At 39.3% G+C, this 26,025-nt stretch overlaps 1 protein-coding gene across 1 annotated transcript in view; it reads right to left on the bottom strand.

Annotated features, from left to right (window-relative positions):
- Nucleotides 1–486: 486 nt before the first annotated feature.
- The window catches only part of LOC126471614 (uncharacterized), a 75,742-nt gene continuing 50,203 nt past the window's right edge, over nucleotides 487–26,025 (bottom strand). The window contains exons 2-3 of the mRNA XM_050099854.1: nucleotides 8,028–8,212; nucleotides 487–705 (exon numbers count right to left, since the gene is read on the bottom strand). Coding sequence (XP_049955811.1) covers nucleotides 499–705; nucleotides 8,028–8,195 — 375 coding nt within the window. The 5' untranslated portion in view covers nucleotides 8,196–8,212 and the 3' untranslated portion in view covers nucleotides 487–498. The remainder of the gene's footprint in view (nucleotides 706–8,027; nucleotides 8,213–26,025) is intronic.

The raw sequence follows: 26,025 nt of genomic DNA on the forward strand, positions 1-26,025 counted from the left end.
CAGTATTGATTTAAGTGTCAGGAAGTCATTTCTGAAAGTATTCGTATGGAGTGTAGCCATGTATGGAAGTGAAACATGGACGATAAATAGTTTGGACAAGAAGAGAATAGAAGCTTTCGAAATGTGGTGCTACAGAAGAATGCTAAAGATTAGATGGGTAGATCACATAACTAATGAGGAAGTATTGAATAGGATTGGGGAGAAGAGAAGTTTGTGGCACAACTTGACCAGAAGAAGGGATCGGTTGGTAGGACATGTTCTGAGGCATCAAGGGATCACCAATTTAGTATTGGAGGGCAGCGTGGAGGGTAAAAATCGTAGAGGGAGACCAAGAGATGAATACACTAAGCAGATTCAGAAGGATGTAGGTTGCAGTAGGTACTGGGAGATGAAAAAGCTTGCACAGGATAGAGTAGCATGGAGAGCTGCATCAAACCAGTCTCAGGACTGAAGACCACAACAACAACAACAAGTCATGTTGATTCAGATTTCTTTTATTTATCTTGCTCCATTATATTTATGCTCTTGAAATTCCAATTCCACAGAACTCCGAGCCTTGCGTGTAGGCACAGTGGTGTGCTGATTAAGGAGACCAAACAACAGACACCATTGCTCCTCACTGCTGTAGCAAACACTGTCGATGACTGCAACAGTGCGTTTTATGAGGATCCCCATGGGTGAAGAAACTGGTGGCAGACCCTTGATCTGTAACAGAAACCAGAATAACTAATCAATTTGGCGTCTAGCCATCATATCTACCTCTTTAAAGCAATACAGCCATGCAACTGTAACATAACCAGACTTAAAAATGGAATGAGTAAACAATGTGTCAAGCAAACTCTGGAACTCCAAGATGCTTAATATTATAGGGCTCTCTCTCTCTCTCTCTCTCTCTCTCTCTCTCTCTCTCTCACACACACACACACACACACACACACACGGTTTTTAAGGCAGATAAAAATAAAAAAAACACTACTGCCGACCTAGAGCTCTCTTACAACTACATAGTCTCAGTAACTATAATACCACTTAAAGCAAGGCATTAAGTTCACTCAGTTCTTATAATTTTCAACTAGAGTGATCAAACCTTTTTTCTACTGGCACTGGCAATAACTTAGTTTATATCTTAATACTTGGCAGATTTTAGCCCCCTATCACTAGTCAGGTACTAGCTCAGTTAACACAAGTTAAACTGCACTATTAGTGATAGCTTGCTTATATACAGGGAAGCAAGCGTAATTAATCACTGACTGCTAATCACCAAGAGACACGCTGGACAAGGCAGTGAACACCATTATCATGCACTAGCAGAACATACAAATAACAGCACTCAACTGCAATGTTCCACTTGTGCAGTTATGGTTGAGTACCGAAAAACCCTTCTGTGCCCTAAAGTGAACGGAGGTAACTAAGCCTTGCTTTCCTCAGTCATTCATACGGAAACACAAAGTCACCACAGCACAGATTGCAACAACAGGACCTCTAGGCATCTGGACAGTATGTGCTTTCAAAACCATTCAAGTAATACAAGATAAAGCAATTAATACCACTGACATTGTCTCTGGAAACCCACTCTGATTCTGTACCATAACAGCTCAAGTTATCAGCCAATACAACTAAGCAAGTTTCACTCACAGACAACTTATACTTACATGACACACTCAGAATCAACTGCCAATATTTTGCAACATCAATGAACCAACCATTTAAAATAATAACAGGAGCAGACTTACGTACTCTGTCCTTTCGGTAACCGACTTCACTTGCCATCATTTGACTGTCTTTTGTCTGGCCGAATAGTGTCCTTCAGTTACAAGGATGGCAAGGCAACCCCTTTCCGACTGTAATTCAATATGAGCAAACTCAAAAATACAACAGACAGAATGAGGTACTAAACCAAAAATCATAACTCATGGATTCCACCAGCATTTTACACACACAGCGAACAAATGTCTCCTAACAAGTAATAATGGATTAATGAGGAAACACTCATGCAGAAGCAGAATTCAGTTTCTCAACCTTGTCATCATTGCTCGGGAGTGCACACTACCAACACACAAAACTATGTAAAGTTTCCATGATCAACTTCAAACGCCTTGAACCAACAAACTAAGCACATCTACCAATAACCAATGGTGTGATCAAAAGTGTGCCCAACGACCTCAACATACGATGATCTCACATCTTATGTGCACCATGCAGCAACAAACATCGCCTAAATATCAGTGGCCAGTGCTTCCAGTAAACTCCACACTGTTTGGTGTCACAAACCAAAACCATGTTGCCTGAAGACAACCCGTAATATCAAGCTACCAGCAACCACACGACTTTGACAAACACACTTATAATAATGGATCACCCACAATAGAGCAGGCACAAGTTCTGCAATGAGCTATCAAAACTACCTAGGCTGATCACAGTTTGTAGTAATGGGATACTCACTACAGAGTAGACACAATTCAGCAACAAGCTATCAAAACTACCAAAAATCAGAGAATAGTCCAAGCCACAGCAGTAGGTCTCTGTTTGAATCTGAAATCAAAGCTCACAACACATACGACCACTACATATAAACACAGGCCCAGCCAGAACTACCCTCTCTGCAAGCAGGCCAAGCACTCTCCCTCACTCTGGTCTGCATTCTGCAGCTCTCCAGTGCCAGCATTAAGTGGCACCCCCAACACAGTGCGCTAAGAGCTGACAGGCAGGGAGTTCAAGAGTTCAAATCACTGAGGTGGACCAACAAATTGGCACAAATGCATTCTTCAATATTTGACTTCAAACAGTGTGTTTGTGTGTGTGTGGGGGGGGGGGGGGGGGCAGGTGGAGGAGTGGAAGCTCTTCAGCTGGTTGTCTACCACTGTCTCACGTTGATTACCAAATTCTGTATGTACATCTATACTTCACAAGTCACCTTTAGAATGTAGTGGAAGGTATTTTTGATACCACTATTGTACCCCTCCTTTCCTGTTCCATTTGTAAATGGAGTTTGGAGAATGACACACCTTATGTAATTTTAAAAATACTTCAAAGTTACTGGCTGGCATGCCTCAGTGATCTCAAAGTAAGGTCAATCACAGGATTGAATGTTACGAAGTACCACAGCCTACGGCCATGCAACTGAAAGAGCCCATTTTTTAAATATGTTACAAGGAATTATTTCAAACATAACTGCACTGTAGTTGCACATTCTATTGTTCAGCAAGGAAATCCTACTAGACAGTTATATTCTACATTTGTCAGCTCTAAACTACCCCAGGTGCAAAAGCTGTTAAATGGATTTTTTGTTGATTTTGAGCTGGGCACACTGCCATATAGATTTTTTCAGTCCCTACATGATGGAATAGGCTTCAGGGTGCAAAACCCACTATAAACTGCTGAAAATGGCTGTAGAAAATCTTTTTTAGGTGCAGAAGCTGCTAACTACACATTGTCTACAGGTGCAAAGCCCACTGAATGTCCAACATTTGCAAGGCATGGCAGTCGCTGTGCCATGTCCAGATGCAAAGCATGCCATCTGACACCAGACTTACCAATATAGACATTCAGAGCTACCTTTCAGTTTTTTTATGATCAGAAGAGATATTTTTCTTATTCAGGGTTAGGTTGATTACTCTGTAGCAAACATGTATGCAACAATGAAGCTCTCGCTGCTAATGCATTGTTGAAATATATGCCGGTAAGCACAGTTCAGCTGATCAGAAGGGTGTTTGCTGACATATTTGCATGAGTGTTTTGAAGAAAATGCATGATTTTGTGGATGGTTTAGATGCAGAAGATGGTACAAATGAAGTGAGAGTTATTGAAATTCTGCAAGAAGTCGAACCCGTTGTAGTAGTTGTAAATGACCAGAATGAGACCAAGGGTGACAGTCCCTCCCCAAAAAGGAAGTGGTATCCTGATAAGTGGAAGAAAAATGTTTCCTAAACAGAAAGGTAAGAAAATGAAAAGTATTATCAAAGCAATGTTATGCAATGAAAACTGTGTTGGCTGTGATTGTTATGACATTACCTCAACAAATTTGTGGTACAACCTATGCTCTGCTCTACACAGTGGCATAGTATGAAGAATTTAATGGACAATCTCTGCAAAACTGAGTAGGAGTGTAATGCATAGCAAAACTAAAGAAAATTTGTGTTTAATGCAGTAGATATCGCAGGGAACAGCAAGAAGTTACACTGTTGCCAGATTGCTCCCAGTTTCAGTTTTGCGGGCATTATTCATTGGGGAGGAATTTAAGCAACCAATGGGGGACAGGGTGTTGGTAGTAAAAAATGAAATTTTCTACTAGTGATGTTTTATCACGTTTTATATATATATATATATATATATATATATATATATATATATATATATATATATATATATATAAAATGGAAGGAAACATTCCACGTGGGAAAAATTATATATAAAAACAAAGATGAGGTGACTTACCGAACATAAGCGCTGGCAGGTCGATAGACACACAAACAAACACAAACATACACACAAAATTCAAGCTTTCGCAACAAACTGTTGCCTCATCAGGAAAGAGGGAAGGAGAGGGGAAGACGAAAGGAAGTGGGTTTTAAGGGAGAGGGTAAGGAGTCATTACAATCCCGGGAGCGGAAAGACTTACCTTAGGGGGAAAAAAGGACAGGTATACACTCGTACACACGCACATATCCATCCACACATACAGACACTCTGTATGTCATAGACACATATATATATATATATACCACATGATTTTTTTAACTTAGGTTGTTGTGCTTACTGTCCCTTTTGTTTTATCTTCATGTGCAGAGCTCTACCTAATTTTCAAGACTCGTGATGTAGTTTCCCCCCTTCCTCCCCCCTTTTCTCGCCACCTAAAAGAAGATCCGGTGAGGATGAAAAAAGGAAACAAACTGTTGCTACCCATTTTTCTTTACCAAAAAAGATGGGTGAGGGGATCAAAAATGTTGTTGTTTGCAAAGCAGCTTTTTTGTCAGTTTTACAAATTAGGAAAGATAGTGTTACCAGGCTGTGCCATAAAACTTTAGAGCATGATACGGTTCCCCCTGAGAAGAGAGGAGGTGACAGAAGAACGAAGTTGTATGAAATGGGAAAAGATAAAGTGAAAAATAACACTAAGAAGTTCATCTCCTTAGAACGTCACTACTCATGACGAACCAACACCCAAAGAAACTATTTCAGTAGTGAACTCAGTATAATGAATATGTGGCCCATGTAACATGAAGAGAACCCTGAAAACACTGTCAAATATTTTTTGATGAGATTTCTATTCTGGCTTTGGTGCTCCATATGTTGATACTTGCTCGACATGCTCATTGCTGGAAAATCATATTGAAGCGGAAAAAGAAAGAGCTGAAGTGGAGAACCTACAAACCTAGCACAAAGTCTACAAAATGAGAGGTGGCATGTTATACACAAAGCTGAAGGAAAATAATGAGGGTGAAACAACTCTCAACTACAACTGTCAAAAGAATGTAGTATTACAAAAGATGCCAGACCAAGTGGCCTATTATTCCTGTCAAATGTACCTTTACAATTTTAGAGTCTGCCAGGGCTCCTCAGAGGCACCCCAGAATACTAGTATGGTGTTTTCATACATTTGGTTGGGACATGAATATGCCAAAGGATAAAATAAAAAAGTATCAATGGCTCACCACAGATTAACTCACTTAAACTTTGAAGGAGGGAAAAAACTTTGATTGTTTTCCAATGGATGTGGGATCAGAATAAAATCCCAGATGATGATTAGCATGGTACGTCACTTGTTTCTTCTCAAAGCTTGCAACAATCTAGAAGAAACAGACCTGTGGTTCACGATAGTTGACCACTCATTCATCCCACCTGATAGGGTTTTTGATAACATCCTGTCTGTATACACACATCACATTGAGAAATTCGCAACGATAGTATGTCTAGGACAAAATGCATGTTCTGGAAAGAATACACAGAAAGCTTAGTGAATGTTACTGGTAACTGACATTTCCAGACTAAGAAAGCCAAAAAAATCATGTTCACAGAAAGCAAAAACAAGAAGATTTGTCTAATTTGTGAAAAGCCCTTCTACAATTTTGAAGCTGGAGAGGGGAAGAGCATCCTGAAGAGGGGAAGAAATATCAGCAAAGGAAATGACCCAACACCAATCACAGCAGGTGTAGAATGTTGAGGAGCCAGAGACGTTAAAAATCTTTTAGAGCTCAACTTAGGTGAAAACTGGGCGACCGGCGACAAACTCAAATTCTACACTGAGGTGTTTGATGAGCAGGAAGGCACTCCTAGAGTTGCTCCTGCCACTGCCAACCCTTAGGATGAGGAAGAAACCAGAAGCAATTGTGAGTTGATGGACAGTGTTGAGGTTGATACAGTCAATTTCATTTTCTAGAATTTTTTGTTGCAACTTTGTCCAATTTTTTCATTTTTAAAATTTTTTTTAGTGTTTTACTAAGATGCTATTTAAAGCACATTTTATTTTGTACCTTGTGAATTGAAAGCATGATGGTGTATTTTTTTGAAAAAACCTAATGTTGAACATTCATTTTGTTCTATTTTTGTCATTAAATAAGTTAGTTTTTCAATGTAAAATAATGTAACTTTTATATTTTTATATGACAATTTTGTAGAGCTTCCCAACTTCTCTTTGAAATAAAATGTATTGTGTTTAAATTTGCAATAATTAAATACCATCCTTCTGTCATTCCTAACACACCATTGAATAGCAGATTTTGCAACTAAATGTTTGTTTCATAGTTGGATCAGTACATTTGCAAAACCAGCTAACTGCATAAATCGAGTGCAAAAACCACTAAGTCAATATTTCTCTTGAGATATTAACTTATAAAAAATAACTGCAGATTTCAGCCATTATTTTCAAGTAATTAATTATTATTTTACTTATTTTTCAAAAGTAATGAGATCTTTAACTTTAATAGTTTGGATGGGATGAGTTTTTCATGATTAACTCAGTTTCGTTTATCACTCAGTTAGCAGCTTTCACATCTGGCCTACTTAAATGTTCTCAATTAGTCCTGTAAGTAATTTGTTAGTAATTTTCTGTTTGACCAAACAGAAACAATTTCCTGATGACATTTTGCCTTTGGTGACCATGATATCAGTAATAGCACCATGGTGGCTAATCCTTCTTTCACAAGTGACGCTCAAAAATATTGGGCCTGTTAGTAGCCAGGACAGCTGAAATATTTCTTACATGTGTTGGTTGCTGCACAAGTTGGTGAAGACACTTATCAGAGACAATGTATTCAGTATTTTAGCATTTCTTTTTGTCCTTACCGCTGAGTGAGGTAGTGCAGCGGCTAGCACACTGGACTGGCATTTGGGAGGATGAGAGTTCAAACCTGCGTCCAGCCACCCAGATTTAGGTTTCCCATGATTTCCCCAAACTGCTCCAGGAAAATGCTAGGATGGTTCTTTTGAAAGGGCATGACCAATTTGCTTCCCCATCCTTGACACAATCCGAGTTACACTCCATCTCTAATGATCTTGATGTCAATGGGACATTAAACCCAGTATTCCTTCCATCCTTCCTTCCTTTCTTTATTTATCCTTACCATGAATACTGTGTGTGCAGTCTTCCCAGTTGATACTGGGCTCATTAAACTCATCACCTATTACTACGACTACTCCTGTTGCTGCTGCTGCTGCGTGCTCACGGCATTTCCATGATACTGAGTTTAGCTTGTCTTTGAATGACTGTATGACCAATGTGTCTGAATCTGGTCAATTATTGTTTCTCTGAAATAACTGCCCCTTGTTAATCTTGTTCATGTTAGTTTGCAGTTGGATTTATTTTTGACCACTCCGGACCTAATGTTTCTGCTTGTCACTATGAATATTTCTCCTCCTGTAAAGTCTAATTTGTCATTGCCGTATGTGTTCCATGTGTTGTCGAAAATACACTGCACTGGAGCCGAAGCTGTGGCTACAGGGGGCATCAAGTTTTTGGTCCTACCCCGCCATCCTGCCTTTGTTCTGGTGGAAATATCACCCGGAAAATGACCACAAGGATTCATGTCCACCTGTGCAAGCCAATAACCAGATGAGGAAGGTGTCGGCTGCTGCGGTGTGGGTGGGTCCAGCTCCATCGGTATGATGAGCGGAGGCAGAGGAGATGAAGGCTCCATCTCCATGGGGTCGTCCCGTGGTGTCGTGATGATACCCTCTGGCGGCTGCTGTGGCCACGCCATCCTTGGGATCCATGAATCTGGGGAAGTAGACACAGAAGGATTGATGAGGTCTCAGACACTAGGAGATCTGGCTATTGCTAACCTGGTTGCTCCTTTCTCTGGTAGGGTGTCTGAGTATGTGTTAGTGTTTGTAGAAGATCTCCAGTCATTGGCTAGCATAGTGGATTGGTCAAATAAACAGTTATTGCAGATTGCATGGTTGCATTTGATAAAGTAATTGAAGTTGTTCATAAGGTACACAGAAGCATTTCACAATGCAGAGACTTTTGATCAACTAAGGCAAGGGTTGGAACAATGGTACAGGGAGCATAAACTGCATGTCCCCCCCCCCTCCCCCACCCCCCAATCACCCCACCCCGTGACTGGTGGGTTGTGGTGTCTAGGAAGCATAATGAGGTAGTGGAGGACTTTGGGAATAGGATTAGGCAGTGATGAATACAGCCAGGGGGGATATTTAGCTTGACGGGGAGGGGGGGGAGGGAGGACAAAGTTATAGGCTTAAAATTTAAGTGATATCGTTCTAAAGATGTAGCAGTGTTATTAATATTTAAAATTTTTCATGAATAGCTAATATATAATTAAATAATATGTAGGTTAAGTACTAAGCTGTTAGGCTAAGCCTAAGTTAGTTATATTAAATAATAAAATAATTTTATTGCATGCAAAAAAACTCACATTTACATCAAACTAATATGTTGAGGCTTTTTTACAGCATATCTCTTGATGACGTCATCAATAAAACTTTCTGTTGGCTCCTCGTCCCCTTCAGTTGAAATCTTCACACAAGCTTGGAGCATTTCCTGACCCATCCTATTCCTTAATTTTGTCATCACTCTGTTCATTGTACTAAATGACCTTTCCATTCTGCAAGTCAAAATGGAAATGCACAGTACAGATTCAGCGAGTGTCCGAAGTGCTTCGTAGCCGATGTCGACTCTCAGAATGGATGAAGCAACATCAGAAGACGTATCGTCTAATTTATTACTAACAATGTACCTAAACGAATGCAAGTCTGCAATAACAGTGTTGACATTTGTAAGTCCCAAAATCAAGCACAGTTCTTTACAATCATTATCACTAAACACTAGAAATTTTTTAAAACTTTCAAAATATGCACTTAGTTCTATCACTTTTATTGCCTTCTCAACAAACTGTTGCTCAGTTTCATCAATCATACTTTTAACAATTTTCCTTGTGCTTTTCGTAGCTTGAATCTGCTCCTCTTCATTCGTGACTAGCACACTTTTAACTTATGTTGCGTCCTCCTGCAGTTTTTTAATTTTATTAAGAGTTTCATTTTCTGCACTATGTCCATCGCAGTCACCAACACAGTCGATGTGTCTTAAATGTTCCAGACTCCAGAAACAAGTAGAGGGATTTGCAAAATTTTAAGTGCTTGTCTCTGCAAAACTTTACATAAGTTTGAGACTGCATTTAACGTATCGTCTAAAATCACTAAACCTACAATGAAATTGGAATTCATCATTTCTAACAAGATTACTCCAGCTAAACTTGTTAAATCCACACCGTCCTTGTGTATATCTTCACATGCCATTATAATGGACTTGTAGGTTAGGAAAATAGCATGAACTGTGCGATAGGTACTTAACCATCAGATGTCAACAGCTTTGGGTATTTTTAAAACAGGTTGCTCTAAAGCACACTGAATTTCATGCAAAACATTTTCTCGTTTGGAAGAACCATGAAAAAGTTTATAAATGTTTTTAACAACATGTAATGTGATTTTATAATGGGGTGTTTATTCCTAGAGTTGGTGGAAGCAGTTGACAAAACATGTGCTCTACAGTGAATGTATGGCAGCTTATGGCCCTTCCTCTCTGACAACCGAGCGTGGACTCCTGAGATAGAATCACTAAAATTCGCAGCACCGTCGAAAGAACAATATAATAATCTGTCATAAGAAAGTTTTCTTTTATTTAGTTCAGTATCAATTGCTGTATATATGGATTCAGCTGAAGTGCTTTTCAACTCAATGAGACACAAAAACCTTTCCTTCACTTCAAACGATGGAGACGGAGCAACATATCAAACTACTAAAGACAGTTCACTTTGGTTGGAAACATTTGTAGATTCGTCTGCCATTAATGAAAAATATTTGTCATAGAGAAGTGTTTCATCTTGAAAGTCTCAAGACTTTCCCAAACAAGTCAACAATTCTGATGCAATATACTTACTAAGATATGTGGATCTTTTGTTCTGAAATTTTAACCACTTTTCAAGGGTAATGTCGCTTTTCAGTACTACCTTACGAATTAGAGGCTCATATTTTGTTGTGTGGGATATTTCTTCCTTACTAAGGAAATAAATAAAATAAATGTCGTGTGACTAGGGCCTCCTGTCAGGTAGACCATTCGCCAGGTGCAAGTCTTTTGATTTGACACCACGTCGGCGACTTGTGCATCGATGGGGATGAAATGATGATGATAAGGACAACACAACACCCAGTCCCTCAGCGGAGAAAATCTCTGACCCAGCCGGGAATCAAACCGAGGCCCTTAGGATTGACATACTGTCGCACTGACCACTCAGCTACCGGGGCCAGACACTAAGGAAATACAGACTTCGAATTAATGATGACAATGCTTGACGGTTTAAAGCTTTTTCATTTTCATTTTGTTTAAATATGTGTGTATGAATTGGAGTGTTTAATCCCTGTAATCTACAATTTTCAAGTGCAACGGCTCTTGCATGTTTTTCTGAGTTGGCGTGCTTTTCTAGTTTTCCCGTGCTTCCGGTAGCTTTTCTAAATTTAGTGAAAGGTACAGAAATGTTTTCTGTAGAGCTTTGATATTGTTTTTTAAATGCATTTCACACAGTTTGCAGAAAGTCCCACCTCGCTTGTGGTCAAAGTACAACCAATTGTACTTACACTCCAATTTTTGCTGATACTTAATCTCGCGTTCAATATTTTGTTTAGAACTGCAATTTACGGATGGGCGAGAAATAGAACATTTATTGTTTGAAAACTGTGGAAGGGAAACTGAAGACTTGGTAGACCTATGCAATTTATCATCACAATCACTAGCACTTCTTTCAGTAGCCTCACACTCGTCTTTGTCTTTTGCAATACACTGTCTTTTATTAGAAAAGAAAAAAAATTAAAGTTTGTTGTTTCAACATTGTATTTCAGCACTAACACTTCTTTTTATGTTATAAATCGATAAAGACTGCATATAGTACACTACATGATCACATCACATTTCCATAGTAACCTGTCAACTGACTGTTACAGCCTTACAACAGTTTCAACAATGCATTGAGTTTTTATACAACAATGAAAACTTAGATTATACTTGTAGAGCAGAATTGCCAAATGTCCCACTCATGGTGGAATGTACCACTTCTCTAGGCAATAATTGTGTATCCCCACTGACGCTGCGAAAATCATTGTCAAGTGTACACAAATATTTGGTTTGAGCTTTGGACTCATCGATTAGGAAAAATTTATATGGCTATTAAATCTTGGAAATATTCCCAGTAATGCAATAAAAAACTGAAACAATCTATTATAATGTCAGATGCTACTTCCAATTCCGTAGCAATATCCAGGGACGTGTTTTGCGAGATCAGGTTTATTCTAAGGGCAAATAAAGTATAGATACGAGTGGCAGATAAGAATAAAGTTCACAGTGAGGGTGGGGTGTGTAGCTAAGGGATTAGCTTACACTTTAGGCTGATTGCAGGTGTGGTGAGGGAAGACAGTCGGCGTTGCCAACACACCTTGCAACGCTTAGCTTTAACGCACACTTATTATACAGCAACTGCTAATTTGTTGGTGTTGGCAATAATAATAATAAGAATAAGCCTCCGGTATGTTCCGCCAGTCGTAAAAGGCGACGAAAAGAACAAACCACTAATAGTGCTAACCCCCCTTTTAGTGTGATTAGTTGGTTCAGGATAGAACTAATGAAGCCTCAGACAAGCGCTGTCATGGTCGGGGACGACGCTTGAACCCTATGCCCGTCCACAATGGTAACGACACTGCTAGCCACATGGAAAATGATTTAAATCCAAATAGAGATGTTTTGCAGGACATGCTTCCTGCAACCACTCTAGAAGGAAAACAGTGACAGAGGATGAGATGGTCAGATGAAGTTAACCGAGACCTCATGTTCTGTTATTTACAAGCAACAAACTTAGGAACCAACACAACTGGATACAGCTCACAAGTATACACAACATTTATTACCAGATACCCAGAATTAAAATTTTTAACAGAACAACGACTAGCTGATCAGATCCGTGTAATAATCAAAAATAACAGGATACCCCAGTCAGAATTAGAAAACATCAAACAACAAGTACAACAAATACTGAAACAAAATAATGTGCAATCAGAAGAAGAAGAAAATACAGTAATGGTCTGAAACATCCCATAGCAAACAAACAAAGAACACCACGCATCAATTAAACAATCAGAGGAAAATGACATCTTAAGACAGCCACCAGAACAAGCACAAATAAAACACGAAGTGACACACATGTTAGATATAGAAGAAAAATTTCAGCTAACATATATAGAATACAAAGACACAAATACAGGCATTAGACCATTCTTGCATAGACCACCAAATAACCCACAAGTCGAAACAACAATAACAGCTATCAACACAATCATACACAACAAAATAAGTGAAAATACAACTATGGAAGAGTTACAACTACTGGTTTATATAGGAGCACTCACTACACTAAATATACACACTAGGCAGAGATCAGAACAAACCAACACACAGAAGAAACCCACAAAACCAGCATGGCAACACAGGCTACAGATCAGAATAGAAAAACTGAGAAAAGACATCGGACAGCTAACACAATTTATAAGAAATGAAATGTCAGAAAAAAAACGAAAAAGGTTAGGTAAAATCTCACAACAAGAAGCAATAGAGCAATTAGATGAAAAGAAGCAGAAATTACAAGCATTGGCCAAATGACAAAAAAAGTGAAAATAGAAGGAAACAAAACCAAACATTCAACACAAACCAAAAGAAATTTTACCAGACAATAGATAACACACACATTAAAATAGACAATCCACCAAACATGACAGACATGGAACACTTCTGGAGCAATATATGGCCAAACCCGGTACAACATAACAGGCATGCACGGTGGATACAAGCAGAAATAGACACATACAAGATGATACCACAAATGCCTGAAGTGATAATTTTGCAACATGAAGTCACCCGAGCAATTAATTCTACTCACAATTGGAAAGCCCCTGGAAAAGATAAAATAGCAAATTTCTGGCTAAAGAAGTTCTGCCTCAACACATTCACATCTAACTAAATTGTTTAACAGTTACATTGCAGACCCATACACATTTACACATGGAATAACTTATCTGAAACCTAAGGATCAAGCAGACACAGCAAACACAGGTAAATATTGCCCCATAACATGCGTACCAACAATATACAAAATATTAACTTCAGTCATTACACAGGAATTAATGACACATACAACACAGAACAAAATTATAAATGAAGAACAAAAAGGCTGTTGCAAAGGAGCACGAGGATGTAAAGAGCAACTGACAATAGATGCAGAGGTGACACATCAAGCTAAAACTAAACAAAGGGCGCTATACTACACATACATTGATTACCAAAAAGCTTTTGATAGTGTACCCCACTCATGGTCACTACAAATATTGGAAATATACAAAGTAGATCCTAAATTGATAGTTTCTAAACATAGTAATGAAAAATTGGAAAACCACACTTAATATCCAAACAAATTCAAATAATATCACATCACAGCCAATACAGATTAAGCGTGAAATATACCAAGGAGACTCATTAAGTCCTTTCTGGTTCTGTCTTGCTCTGAACCCACTATCCAACATGCTCAATAATACAAATTATGGATACAATATTACTGGAACATACCCACACAAAATCACACATTTGCTATACATGGATGATCTAAAACTTCTGGCAGCAACAAATCAACAACTCAACCAATTACTAAAGATAACAGAAATATTCAGCAATGATATAAATATGGCTTTTGGAACAGACAAATGTAAGAAAAATAGCATAGTCAAGGGAAAACACACTAAACGAGAAGATTACATATTGGATAACCACAGCGACTGCATAGAAGCGATGGAACAAACAGATGCCTATAAATATCTAGGATACAGACAAAAAATAGGAATAGATATTACTAATATTAAAGAAGAACTAAAAGAAAAATATAGATGAAGACTAACAAAAATACTAAAAACAGAATTGACAGCAAGAAACAAGACAAAAGCTATAAATACTTACGCTATACCATTATTGACCTACTCATATGGAGTAGTGAAATGGAGTAACACAGACCTAGAAGCACTCAATACACTTACACGATCACAATGCGACAAATATAGAATACATCACATACATTCAGCAACAGAAAGATTCACATTAAGCAGAAAGGAAGGAGGAAGGGGATTTATCGACATAAAAAACCTACATTATGGACAGGTAAACAATTTAAGAAAATTCTTTCTAGAATGAGCAGAAATCAGCAAAATACACAAAGCAATCACTCACATAAATACATCAGCTACACCACTGCAATTTCATAACCACTTCTACAACCATTTAGATCACATAACATCAACAGATACGAAGAAAGTAAATTGGAAAAAGAAAACACTACATGGCAAGCACCCGTATCATCTAACACAGCCACACATCGATCAAGACGCATCCAACACATGGCTAAGAAAAGACAATATATACAGTGAGATGGAAGGATTCATGATTGCAATACAGGATCAAACAATAAACACCAGATATTACAGCAAGCATATTATTAAAGATCCCAATACCACAACAGATAAATGCAGACTTTGCAAACAACAAATAGAAACAGTAGATCACATCACAAGCAGATGTACAATACTACCAAATACAGAATACCCCAGAAGACATGACAATGTAGGAAAAACTAATACATCAACAGCTTGCCTTACAACATAAACTTATAAAACAACACGTTCCCACATACAAGTATGCACCACAAAATGTACTGGAGAATAATGAATACAAATTATACTGGAACAGAACCATTATAACAGATAAAACAACACCACATAACAAACCTGACATCATACTCACCAATAAAAAGAAGAAATTAACACAACTAATCGAAATATCCATACCCAATACAACAAATATACAGAAGAAAACAGGAGAAAAAATTGAAAAATACATACAACTGGCTGAGGAAGTCAAGGACATGTGGCATCAGGATAAAGTTGACATTATACCAATTATACAATCATCTACAGGAGTCATACCACACAATATCCACCAGTACATCAACGCAATACAGCTACATCCAAACTTATATATACAATTACAGAAATCTGTAATTATTGATACATGTTCAATTACGGGAAAGTTCCTAAATGCAATGTAACATATACCGTACAGTTAAAAGGAAGTCACGCTTGATCAAGGTCCGCGTCACTTTCCATTTTTGACCAGACATAACGTCTGAGAAAAGAAAGAATAATAATAACAATAATAATAATAAAAACAGGACAACTGACGCTAAGTGTTCCAAACCAAACCGATCAGTAACGAAACCAAACTATAGGGACCCAGCCGCTACCTATTGTGTTACACATTCATTTTGCTTGTAAAAACTGCATGTCATCACAACTTCTCCATAGTTGACTCCAAACTTCGTTAGCAGCAGCAGCTGGCGTAGTTTAAATTTTGTCACAATGGTACAAGTTAACAGACCAGGTGATAATTTTTATGTTTCACCACAACTATAGATATGAATTTCTCGGGGGGGAATTTCCAATTTCCGGGAGAGGGAGGGGGGGGGGGGGGGGCTTTCTCCGCCGGGCTACCCCCTGAATTCATCACTGGGATTAGGGTTTTGAATGTTCACACCTGTGAATTGTCACAGAATTAGGAGGTGAACAAAGTGGTGCTGCAGGAGACCAAGCAAGACACACTTAATGCTTTTCTGAGAGTTTTGCCACCAAGATGTACACAGGGTCACCTAAAGACCTCCATGAAGGGATTAGGTTAGCACTGTTAATATGAAGAAATTTTTTCATTATAATGTACAGGGTTTAGGAAACAAAAGAGATGCTTGTAAATCATTTGTCACAGGACTATCTTCACATGTAGTAATAATTACAGAACACCAGAAAATAGTGAACAACATTCAATATTACAAATTAGAAGGCTACAACCTGGCTACATTCTACTGCAGAAGACACAATAAAGGTGGTGGTGTTGCCACATAATCAAGAAAATGTAAGTTCTTAACCACCACAGAAAAAGTGCTATGGGGGAACAATTTCCATGTTGATGAAGATTTTGAAATTGAAATTCTTAAAATCACATTTTGCACTGGTCCTTTCTGTGTTATAGGTGTATATAGATCCCTCTGTGGAAACTTTGATGCTTTTCTGAAATCACTTGATGGAGTTTTAAGTAAATTAATGTCAGGCTGTAGAAGTGTAAATCTATTCATACTGGGAGATCTGAACATGATGGTCAGGAAAGCAAATGTTTTACAGATTTTATCCTGTCTTATGGGGCTAAAGATCTTCTTGGACTAGTACCCACCAGAATAGCTAACACACATAGTAGTTCAATGGGTCATGTTATCACAAATTATGACCACATCATGTCAACTTATGTAATATATAGTCACCTCTCAGATCATTTAGGCCAAACACTAGTGCTAAAATGTAATACCAAATTCAAACCAAGAAAAATGTACAAGCACAGGTGAATATTATCTGCAAACAACATTGCTACACTAAGACACAGTTTAAGCCAGGAATCATGGGAATCAATTGTGACAACCATTGGGGTCAACAGTAAATGGAACATGTTCACAGAAATTATGACTGAACACTTAAATAGAACCATGCCATTAAAAAAGTGAGTATCCAGAAAAATCAACCTTTAAAATAAAAACCTGTACCATTAGATTTTAAAACAAAAGATCTGAAAGAAAAAATGGAAAACATGTATAACTTACACAGACTAACTCAGAGTTACATAAAACACTCCACAAGCAGTACAAATACAAGTACCACAAAGAAGTCAGGAGACTATAATCAGAAAGAATCATCCAACAGATATGAGTTTCAGATAATGTTTCAAAGATTTGCTGTTTCAGAAACAATGAAACAGAAACTAAAATTAATAATGTACAATTATCTGTGAATAACAAAGATATCTCTGGTCCTCTTCTCGTCAGCAATATTTTTAATAATTCCTGCATAGATACTGTTTAAAATGATGTATCTATGAAACAGGATATACAGCACTCATTTGAGTCCTGTAACAAACAGAATTGCAGTACACTACCCGCAGTAAGCACATATGACATTCTGCAGCATACTGATAACCTCAGAAACAAAAAATCAGCAGGATTAGATGAAATTTTTCCATATCTATTGAAGAAATATAAACATGAACTAATGAAACCACTAGGTCATCTAATAAACTGTGTTCTCGAAGATGGTATATTCCCTGACAAGTTGAAACTGTCTGTCCTATATTACTTGTACACTGGCTGTATAATATGTAATTAACAGGACCAAATAAATAAATAAAAAAATAAAAAAATAGTGAAATCAATACACAAAAAGGGGGAAATAAAGCATGTACAGAACTATAGACCCATTGCCCTAATCTCAACTTTCAGCAAACTGATAGAGAAAACAATATTTAAAAAAATCTTGGAACATTACAACAATGCTGACATATTAAGTGATTTCCAGCATGGTTTCAGAAGAGGTCGAAGTACCATGTCAACAGCAGTACAATTTGTCCATAATGTACTTGAAAAAATAAATGATAAATCCCAAGCAGCAGGAGTATTCCTGGACCTCTCAAGGGCTCTTGATAGAGTACATTTTGACACACTCTTATCAAAAATTGCGAAGAGTGGTGTCACTGGAAAACTCATGCAATTGCTATAAACATATTTAAAGGCTAGACAACAATGCATGGAGATTATGTACTCTAATGGAGAAATACTGGAGAGGAGAAGGTCTTGTATAAGAAATATAAATTTTGGTGTTCTTCAGGGCTCTATTTTAGGTCGACTCTTATTCATATGCTACCCAGTACGCAAATGATTTCCCAAGGTCCCTTGACCATAAGCAACTGATCATTATGTATGCAGATGATACATCTGGTGTCTGCTATGCAGGCGATGAGCCCAGCCTAGTTGAACAAATATATAACTTTATTGAAAAGGCAAGAGTTCACTTTGAAAGAGAGAATCTAAAAGTAAACATAAAAAAACTAATATTATTCATTTTAAACTAAGCGGTCCAAACAGACAAAAAACTGTGATTGACGAAAATCTACCAGAAACCTGTACAGATTGTAAATTCTTGTGTTTATGCATAGATGATCAACTTCCACGGAAGCAGCAAGCTGATTATGTCTGTAAAAAAATATAACTCCCATTCTATATGTATTAAGAAGATTATCACCATATCTCAATTCTAAAAGCCTAAGGACTGTATATTATGGGTTAGCATATCCTTTCTTGTCTTATGGAATAGTACTGTGGGGTGCGACATGCCAAACTAATATGAGTTCCATAATGCAGAAGTGAGCCTTGAGGATTATAGCAAAAGTAAAACCAGGGACTTCTTGCAAACCCCTATTCATTAGACACTATATTCTCACAGTTTATGGCATGTATATACTAGAAACTATAATAGTAGTGAAAGAAGACACTAAGATCACAAAAAGAAACATGAATACTCACAACTGTGAAACAAGGCATAGAAAAGATTCTCATATGGGTAACAGAAGATTAATTTTAATAGCAAAAAGCCCCTATCTCAAAGGAGCTGTTTTTAATAACTTGCTTCCAAATGAAGTTAAGATATCGACAGGGGATACTTTTAAAAAGCGAGTCAAGCAGTGGATTAACCAAAAATGCCCTTATAACTTGAATTTATCATGATTTACAATGAAAAAAAAATTTTTTTTTAAACTTTATTCTTAGTTGAATACACACACGCATTTAATATTACATGTTACAAGTAATAAATTGAATTGAAATCGGATGTATAATGTTTTAATTGCGGAGACACAGGACATATAAAGAGGCAGTGCTACCAGCGAAGAAAGAGTCATGGAGATAACAGAGATGGCCAACATTTTAATGGGAATGGTAGTACGGGAGGTGTAGGTCATTGATAGTGATACAAGAGTGGTGGTAGAAATGGTCCATTAAACTTAAGAGGAAATCCCAGAACTCTGACAGAAGTTCCTGGTAAAAATACATTCAGTAAGAACAAATGCAGAGGTTGAATGTGCCACAATGGGTGTGATAGATGGCACGAAATATAAAATTTTGTTGGACACAGGGACACATATGTCAGTGGCCTCAAGAGAGTGTAAGAGGTGAATCCACCATGTTACAATTTGCTGTGGTGGAGGATAGTGATATACGAACATTAGAGTGAGTAAGAGTGAATTTTTCATTCCAAGTAACCAGGTTTAGACAATGTGTGGAAGTGCTGTCTCATTTCAGTCAGGGCTATAGCATGATCCTGGGACTAAACTTTCTACATCAATGTCATGCCATAATTGACCTTTGATGACATATAGTGGAACTTAGTGGGAAAATGTTCTGGCTAGGGGAAACTATTGTCAATGTTGATTTGCCACAAGGAATTTCTCGTGTACGAAACAATCAAGTGTAAGCAATGAGATGAAGGCACGATTTACATGATTGTGTGTCAGGAGGCACTGGAAAGTTGCTACAGGTGAATTTGGGGCCTGCGTTATGAGTTGATATGTTACATGTAATATAACCATTGGAGGATAGTGAGATATTGGATACAGCATGTTGTTCACATCAACATCTACATCTACATGGTTACTCTGCAATTCATACCTAAGTGCCTGGCAGAGGGTTCATCGGACCATTTTCATACTACTTCTCTACCACTCCACTCTCGAATGGCACATAGGAAAAAGGAACACCTAAATCTTTCTGTTCGAGCTCTGATTTCTCTTATTTTATTATGATGATCATTTCTCCCTACGTAGGTGAGTGCCAACAAAATATTTTTGCATTCAGAAGAGAAAGTTGGTAATAGAAATTTCATAAATAGATCTCGCCACAAAGAAAACCACCTTTGTTTCAGTGACTGCCACCCCAACTCGCATATCATATCAGTGACGCTCTCATCCCCTATTGCATGATAACATGAAATGAGCTGCCCTTCTTTGCACTTTTTCGATGTCCTCCATCAATCTTACCTGGTAAGGATCCCATACCGTGCAGCAATATTCCAGCAGAGGACAGACAAGTGTAATGTAGGCTGTCTCTTTAGTGGGTTTGTCACATCTTCTAAGCATTCTGCCAACAAAGCGCAGTCTTTGTTTTGCCTTCCCCACAACATTATCTAATGTGGTCTTTCCAATTTAAGTTGCTTGTAATTGTAATTCCTAGGTATTTAGTCGAATTGACAGCCCTTAGATTTGTGCAATTTATTGTATACCCAAAATTTATCGGATTTCTTTTAGTTCCCATGTGGACGACCTCGCATTTTTCTTTGTTTAGTGCTGATTGTCACTTTTTGCACCATGCAGAAATTCTCTCTAGATCAGTTTGTAATTTGAATTGATCATCTGATGAGTTTACTAGATGGTAAATTACAGCATCATCTGCAAACAATCTAAGGGGGCTGCCCAGATTATCACCTAGATCATTTATATAAATCAGGAGCAGCAGAGGGCCTATGACACTACCTTGCGGAATGCCAGATGTCACTTCTGTTCTACTCGATGATTTACTGTCTATCACTACGAACTGTGACCTCTCTGAGAGGAAATCACGAATCCGGTCACACAACTGAGATGATACTCCATATGCACGCAATTTGATTAATAGTCACTTGTGAGGAACGGTATCAAAAAGCCTTCTGGAAATCTAGGAATATGGAATCGACCTGAGATCCCTTGTTGACAGACCTCATTACTTCATGGGAATAAAGGGCTAGCTGTGTTGCACAAGAACAATATTTTCTGGATCCATGTAGGTTATATATCAATAAGCCATTTTCTTCAAAGTGATTCATAATGTTCAAGTACAGTATATGCTCCAAAATCCTACTGCAGATTGAGGTCAGTGATATGGGTCTGTAATTCAATGGGTTACTCCTATATATACATGCCATAAACTGTGAGATGTTTAATAAACTCAAGTGGCAGACTCTGCAAGAGAGGCGCTCTGCATCGCGGTGTAGATTGCTCGCCAGGTTTCAAGAGGGTGCGTTTCTGGATGAGGTATCGAATATATTGCTTCCCCCTACTTATACCTCCCGAGGAGATCACGAATGTAAAATTAGAGAGATTAGAGCACGCACGGAGGCTTTCAGACAGTCGTTCTTCCCGCGAACCATACGCGACTGGAACAGGAAAGGGAGGTAATGACAGTGGCACGTAAAGTGCCCTCCGCCACACACCGTTGGTTGGCTTGCGGAGTATAAATGTAGATGTAGATGTAGATGTATTTCCTTTCTTGAATATTGATGTGACCTGTGCTACTTTCCAGTCTTTAGGAACAGACCTTTCGTCAAGTGAGCAGTTGTATATGATTGCTAAGAAAGGTGCTATTGTGTCTGTATACTCTGAAAGGAACCTGACTGTATGCCATCTGGATTGGAAGACTTGCCTTTCTTAGGTGACTTGAGTTGTTTTGCAACACCTCAGATATCTATATTTACGTCACTCATGCTAACAGCTGTTCTGGTTTCAAATTCTGGAATATTTACTTCATCTTATTTCGTGAAGGAATTACGGAAAACTGTATTTAGTAACTCTGCTTTAGTGGCACCATCATTGGTAACATTTCCATTGCTATTGCGCAGTGACAGTATTGACTGTTTTTTGCCACTGGTGTACTTTACATATGACCAGAATCTCTTTGGGTTTTCTAACATATTTTGAGACAATATTTCATTGTAGAAACTATTAAAAGCATCTCACATTGACGTCCGCACTAAATTTTGAGCTTCCGTGAAACTTAGCCAGTCTTGGAGATTTTGTGTTCTTCTGAATTTGGCATGCTTTTTTTGTAGCTTCTGCAACAGTGTTCTGACATGTTTTGTGTACCATGGTGGATCAGTCCCATCTCTTATTAACTTATGCGGTATGAATCTATCTACTGCTGCTGATACTATATCTTTGAATTTGAGCCATATCTGGTCTGCACTTAACATAATTAGCTTGGAAGGAATGGAGACTCTCTCTTAGGAAGGCATCAACCGAATTGTTATCTGCTGTTTTAAATAGATATATTTTGCATTTATTTTTAGTGGTTTTGGTTGATATGGTTTGAGCCTTGCCACAATGACCTTGTGTTCACTAATCCCTGTTTCCATCATGACGCTCTCTGTTAGATCAGGATTATTTGTGGCTAAGAGGTCAAGTGTGTTTTCGCAACCATTTACAATTCGTGTGGGCTCATGAACTAATTGTTCAAAGTAATTCTCAGAGAAAGCATTTAGTACAATTTTGGAAGATGTTTTCTGTCTACCACCAGCTGTGAACATGTATTTCCACCAACAAATCAAGTGTAGATTGAAGCCTGCACCAATTATAACTGTATGACTGGGGTACTTATTTGTAATAAGATTCAAGTGTTCTTTGAAGCATTCAGATATTATATCATCTGAGTTGGGGTTCGATAGAAGGTGCCAATTATTATTTTGGTACGGCTGTTGAGTATAACCTCTACCCATAGTAATTCGCAGAAACTATCTATTTCAACTTCACTACAAGATAAACAACTACCAACAGGCACAAACACACCACCACCTACTTTATTTAATGTATCATTTCTGAACACAGTTTGCGACTCTGTAAAAATTTCAGCAGAATTTATCTCTGGCTTTAGCCAGCTTTCTGTTCCTATAAAGGTTTCAGCTTCAGCTTCAGTGCTTTGTATCAGTGCTTGAAGCTCTGGTACTTTTCCAACACAGCAACGACAATTTACAACTACAATACTGACTGTTGCTTGGTCGATCCTTGTCGTTTCTTTGCCCTGTACCCTTTGAGACTGGAGCCCTTTTTGATCTTTCCCAAGACTGTCTAACCTAAAAAACCGCCCAGTCCATGCCACACAGCCCCAGGTACCCGTGTAGCCGCCTCCTGTGTGTAGTGGACACCTGACCTATTTAGCGGAACTCAAAATGCCACCACCCTATGGCGCAAGTTGAGGAATCTGCAGCCTACACAGTCGCAGAACCATCTGAGCCTCTGATTCAGACCCTCCACTTGGCTCTGTACCAAAGTTCCGCAATCGGTCCTGTCGATGATGCTGCAAATTGTGAGCTCTGCCTTCATCTGGCTAGCAAGACTGACAGTCTTCACCAACTCAGATAGCCGCTGGAGAGCAGAGAGAATCTCTTCCAATCCATAGCGACACATGTCATTAGTGCTGACATGAGCCACCACCTGCAGTTGGCTGCACCCTGTACCCTTCATGGCATCTGGAAGGACCCTTTCCACATCTTGGATGACTCTTCCTGCTATGCACACAGAGTGCACATTGGCTTTCTTCCGATCCTTAGTTGCCATATCCCTAAGGGGCTCCATCATCTGCCTAACATTGGAGCTCCCAATGACGAGTAATCCCACCCTCTGCACTTGTGTGGACCTCTCAGGAAGACCGGCCACTGCTGGCTCAGAAGTATTTTCAGCAGTGGGCAGCACCTCAAACCTGTTATGGAAGTGTAAGGGTACAGTCCTGTGGCCAGCATCAACTTTCCCCTTCTGCCCAGGGATTCGTGACCCCACTACAGTTCACCAGTCACCGTCAGGCAAGTGACGACAGGCAGGGACATGCGAATCTGAGGGCGCAGTGGCATCAGAGATCCCAGACAATGCAATAGGTTCCAGAGGTGCCAAAGTGCTTGCCTCGGGTGTCCCATTGTTACCGCAGCCCAGGGCAACAGCCTGGAGCCAGTTGGCCACGGCCAACACAGCTTCCAGCTGTTTACGGATGGTGGCCAATTCCCCCTGAACCTGTACATGTTGTTTGGTAACATGTAGTCTTGTACACATGTAAGAGAAGGACAGAGGCAAAGCAGTACCCATCAATGTGGATAACTTTGGTGCTGAAGAAGTTAAGTTGTTAAAGGGAACATTATTGTTACACTAGAGATTTTGACTGAGGAAGATTGCCACAGAGGGGTGTTGGCTTTGAGGGGCAAAGGATGCAGCTGTGACTGCATTTTGCAAGAAATTGAAGCATTTAAAAGGGACAGAAAGAACAAATGGTGAACCCACTGCTAGAATTTCAGGATTTGTTTTTCCACAAGAGCCATTGCCTGCTACACCAATAACACAACACAGGATTCTGACAGGGAACAAAGCACCAGCGTGTTGGAGGCCATGGAAATACCATGATCACTGCAACCAGTTATGGAGGAATTTATAAATCAACAGTTGGCTGATGGAATTATAGAAGAGAGTAGTAGCCCTTGGGGGGAGGGAGGGCAGGAATTGTGATTTTGCCCAAGAGTCTATGTATGGGTCAAAGAAGTATTGGTTTTGTTGCAATTACTACCATTTGAATAGTAAAACTACTGCAGATGCCTACCCAATTCCAAACATCACGGATATGATAGATGGTTCAAATCGTTCAAATGGCTCTGAGCACTATGCGACTTAACTTCTGAGGTCATCAGTCGCCTAGAACTTAGAACTAATTAAACCTAACTAACCTAAGGACATCACACACATCCATGCCCAAGGCAGGATTCGAACCTGCGACCGTAGCAGTCACTCGGTTCCAGACTGCAGTGCCTAGAACTGCGCGGCCACTCCGGCCGATATGATCGGTAACCTAGGCTAAAGGCAATATTTCTCAACAATGGACTTGAAGAGTGGATACCATCATTTGGAAGCTGCTTTGTAAGATAGACCAAAATTGGTGTTTTCAGCATCTTGTGGACACTATCAATATACACTCCTGGAAATTGAAATAAGAACACCGTGAATTCATTGTCCCAGGAAGGGGAAACTTTATTGACACATTCCTGGGGTCAGATACATCACATGATCACACTGACAGAACCACAGGCACATAGACACAGGCAACAGAGCATGCACAATGTCGGCACTAGTACAGTGTATATCCACCTTTCGCAGCAATGCAGGCTGCTATTCTCCCATGGAGACGAACGTAGAGATTCTGGATGTAGTCCTGTGGAACGGCTTGCCATGCCATTTCCACCTGGCGCCTCAGTTGGACCAGCGTTCGTGCTGGACGTGCAGACCGCGTGAGACGACGCTTCATCCAGTCCCAAACATGCTCAATGGGGGACAGATCCAGAGATCTTGCTGGCCAGGGTAGTTGACTTACACCTTCTAGAGCACGTTGGGTGGCACGGGATACATGCGGACGTGCATTGTCCTGTTGGAACAGCAAGTTCCCTTGCCGGTCTAGGAATGGTAGAACGATGGGTTCGATGACGGTTTGGATGTACCGTGCACTATTCAGTGTCCCCTCGACGATCACCAGTGGTGTACGGCCAGTGTAGGAGATCGCTCCCCACACCATGATGCCGGGTGTTGGCCCTGTGTGCCTCGGTCGTATGCAGTCCTGATTGTGGCGCTCACCTGCACGGCGCCAAACACGCATACGACCATCATTGGCACCAAGGCAGAAGCGACTCTCATCGCTGAAGACGACACGTCTCCATTCGTCCCTCCATTCACGCCTGTCGCGACACCACTGGAGGCGGGCTGCACGATGTTGGGGCGTGAGCGGAAGACGGCCTAAC

The sequence above is a fragment of the Schistocerca serialis genome, chromosome 3 (assembly GCF_023864345.2).
Source record: "Schistocerca serialis cubense isolate TAMUIC-IGC-003099 chromosome 3, iqSchSeri2.2, whole genome shotgun sequence".
Taxonomy (NCBI): Eukaryota; Metazoa; Arthropoda; class Insecta; order Orthoptera; family Acrididae; genus Schistocerca; species Schistocerca serialis.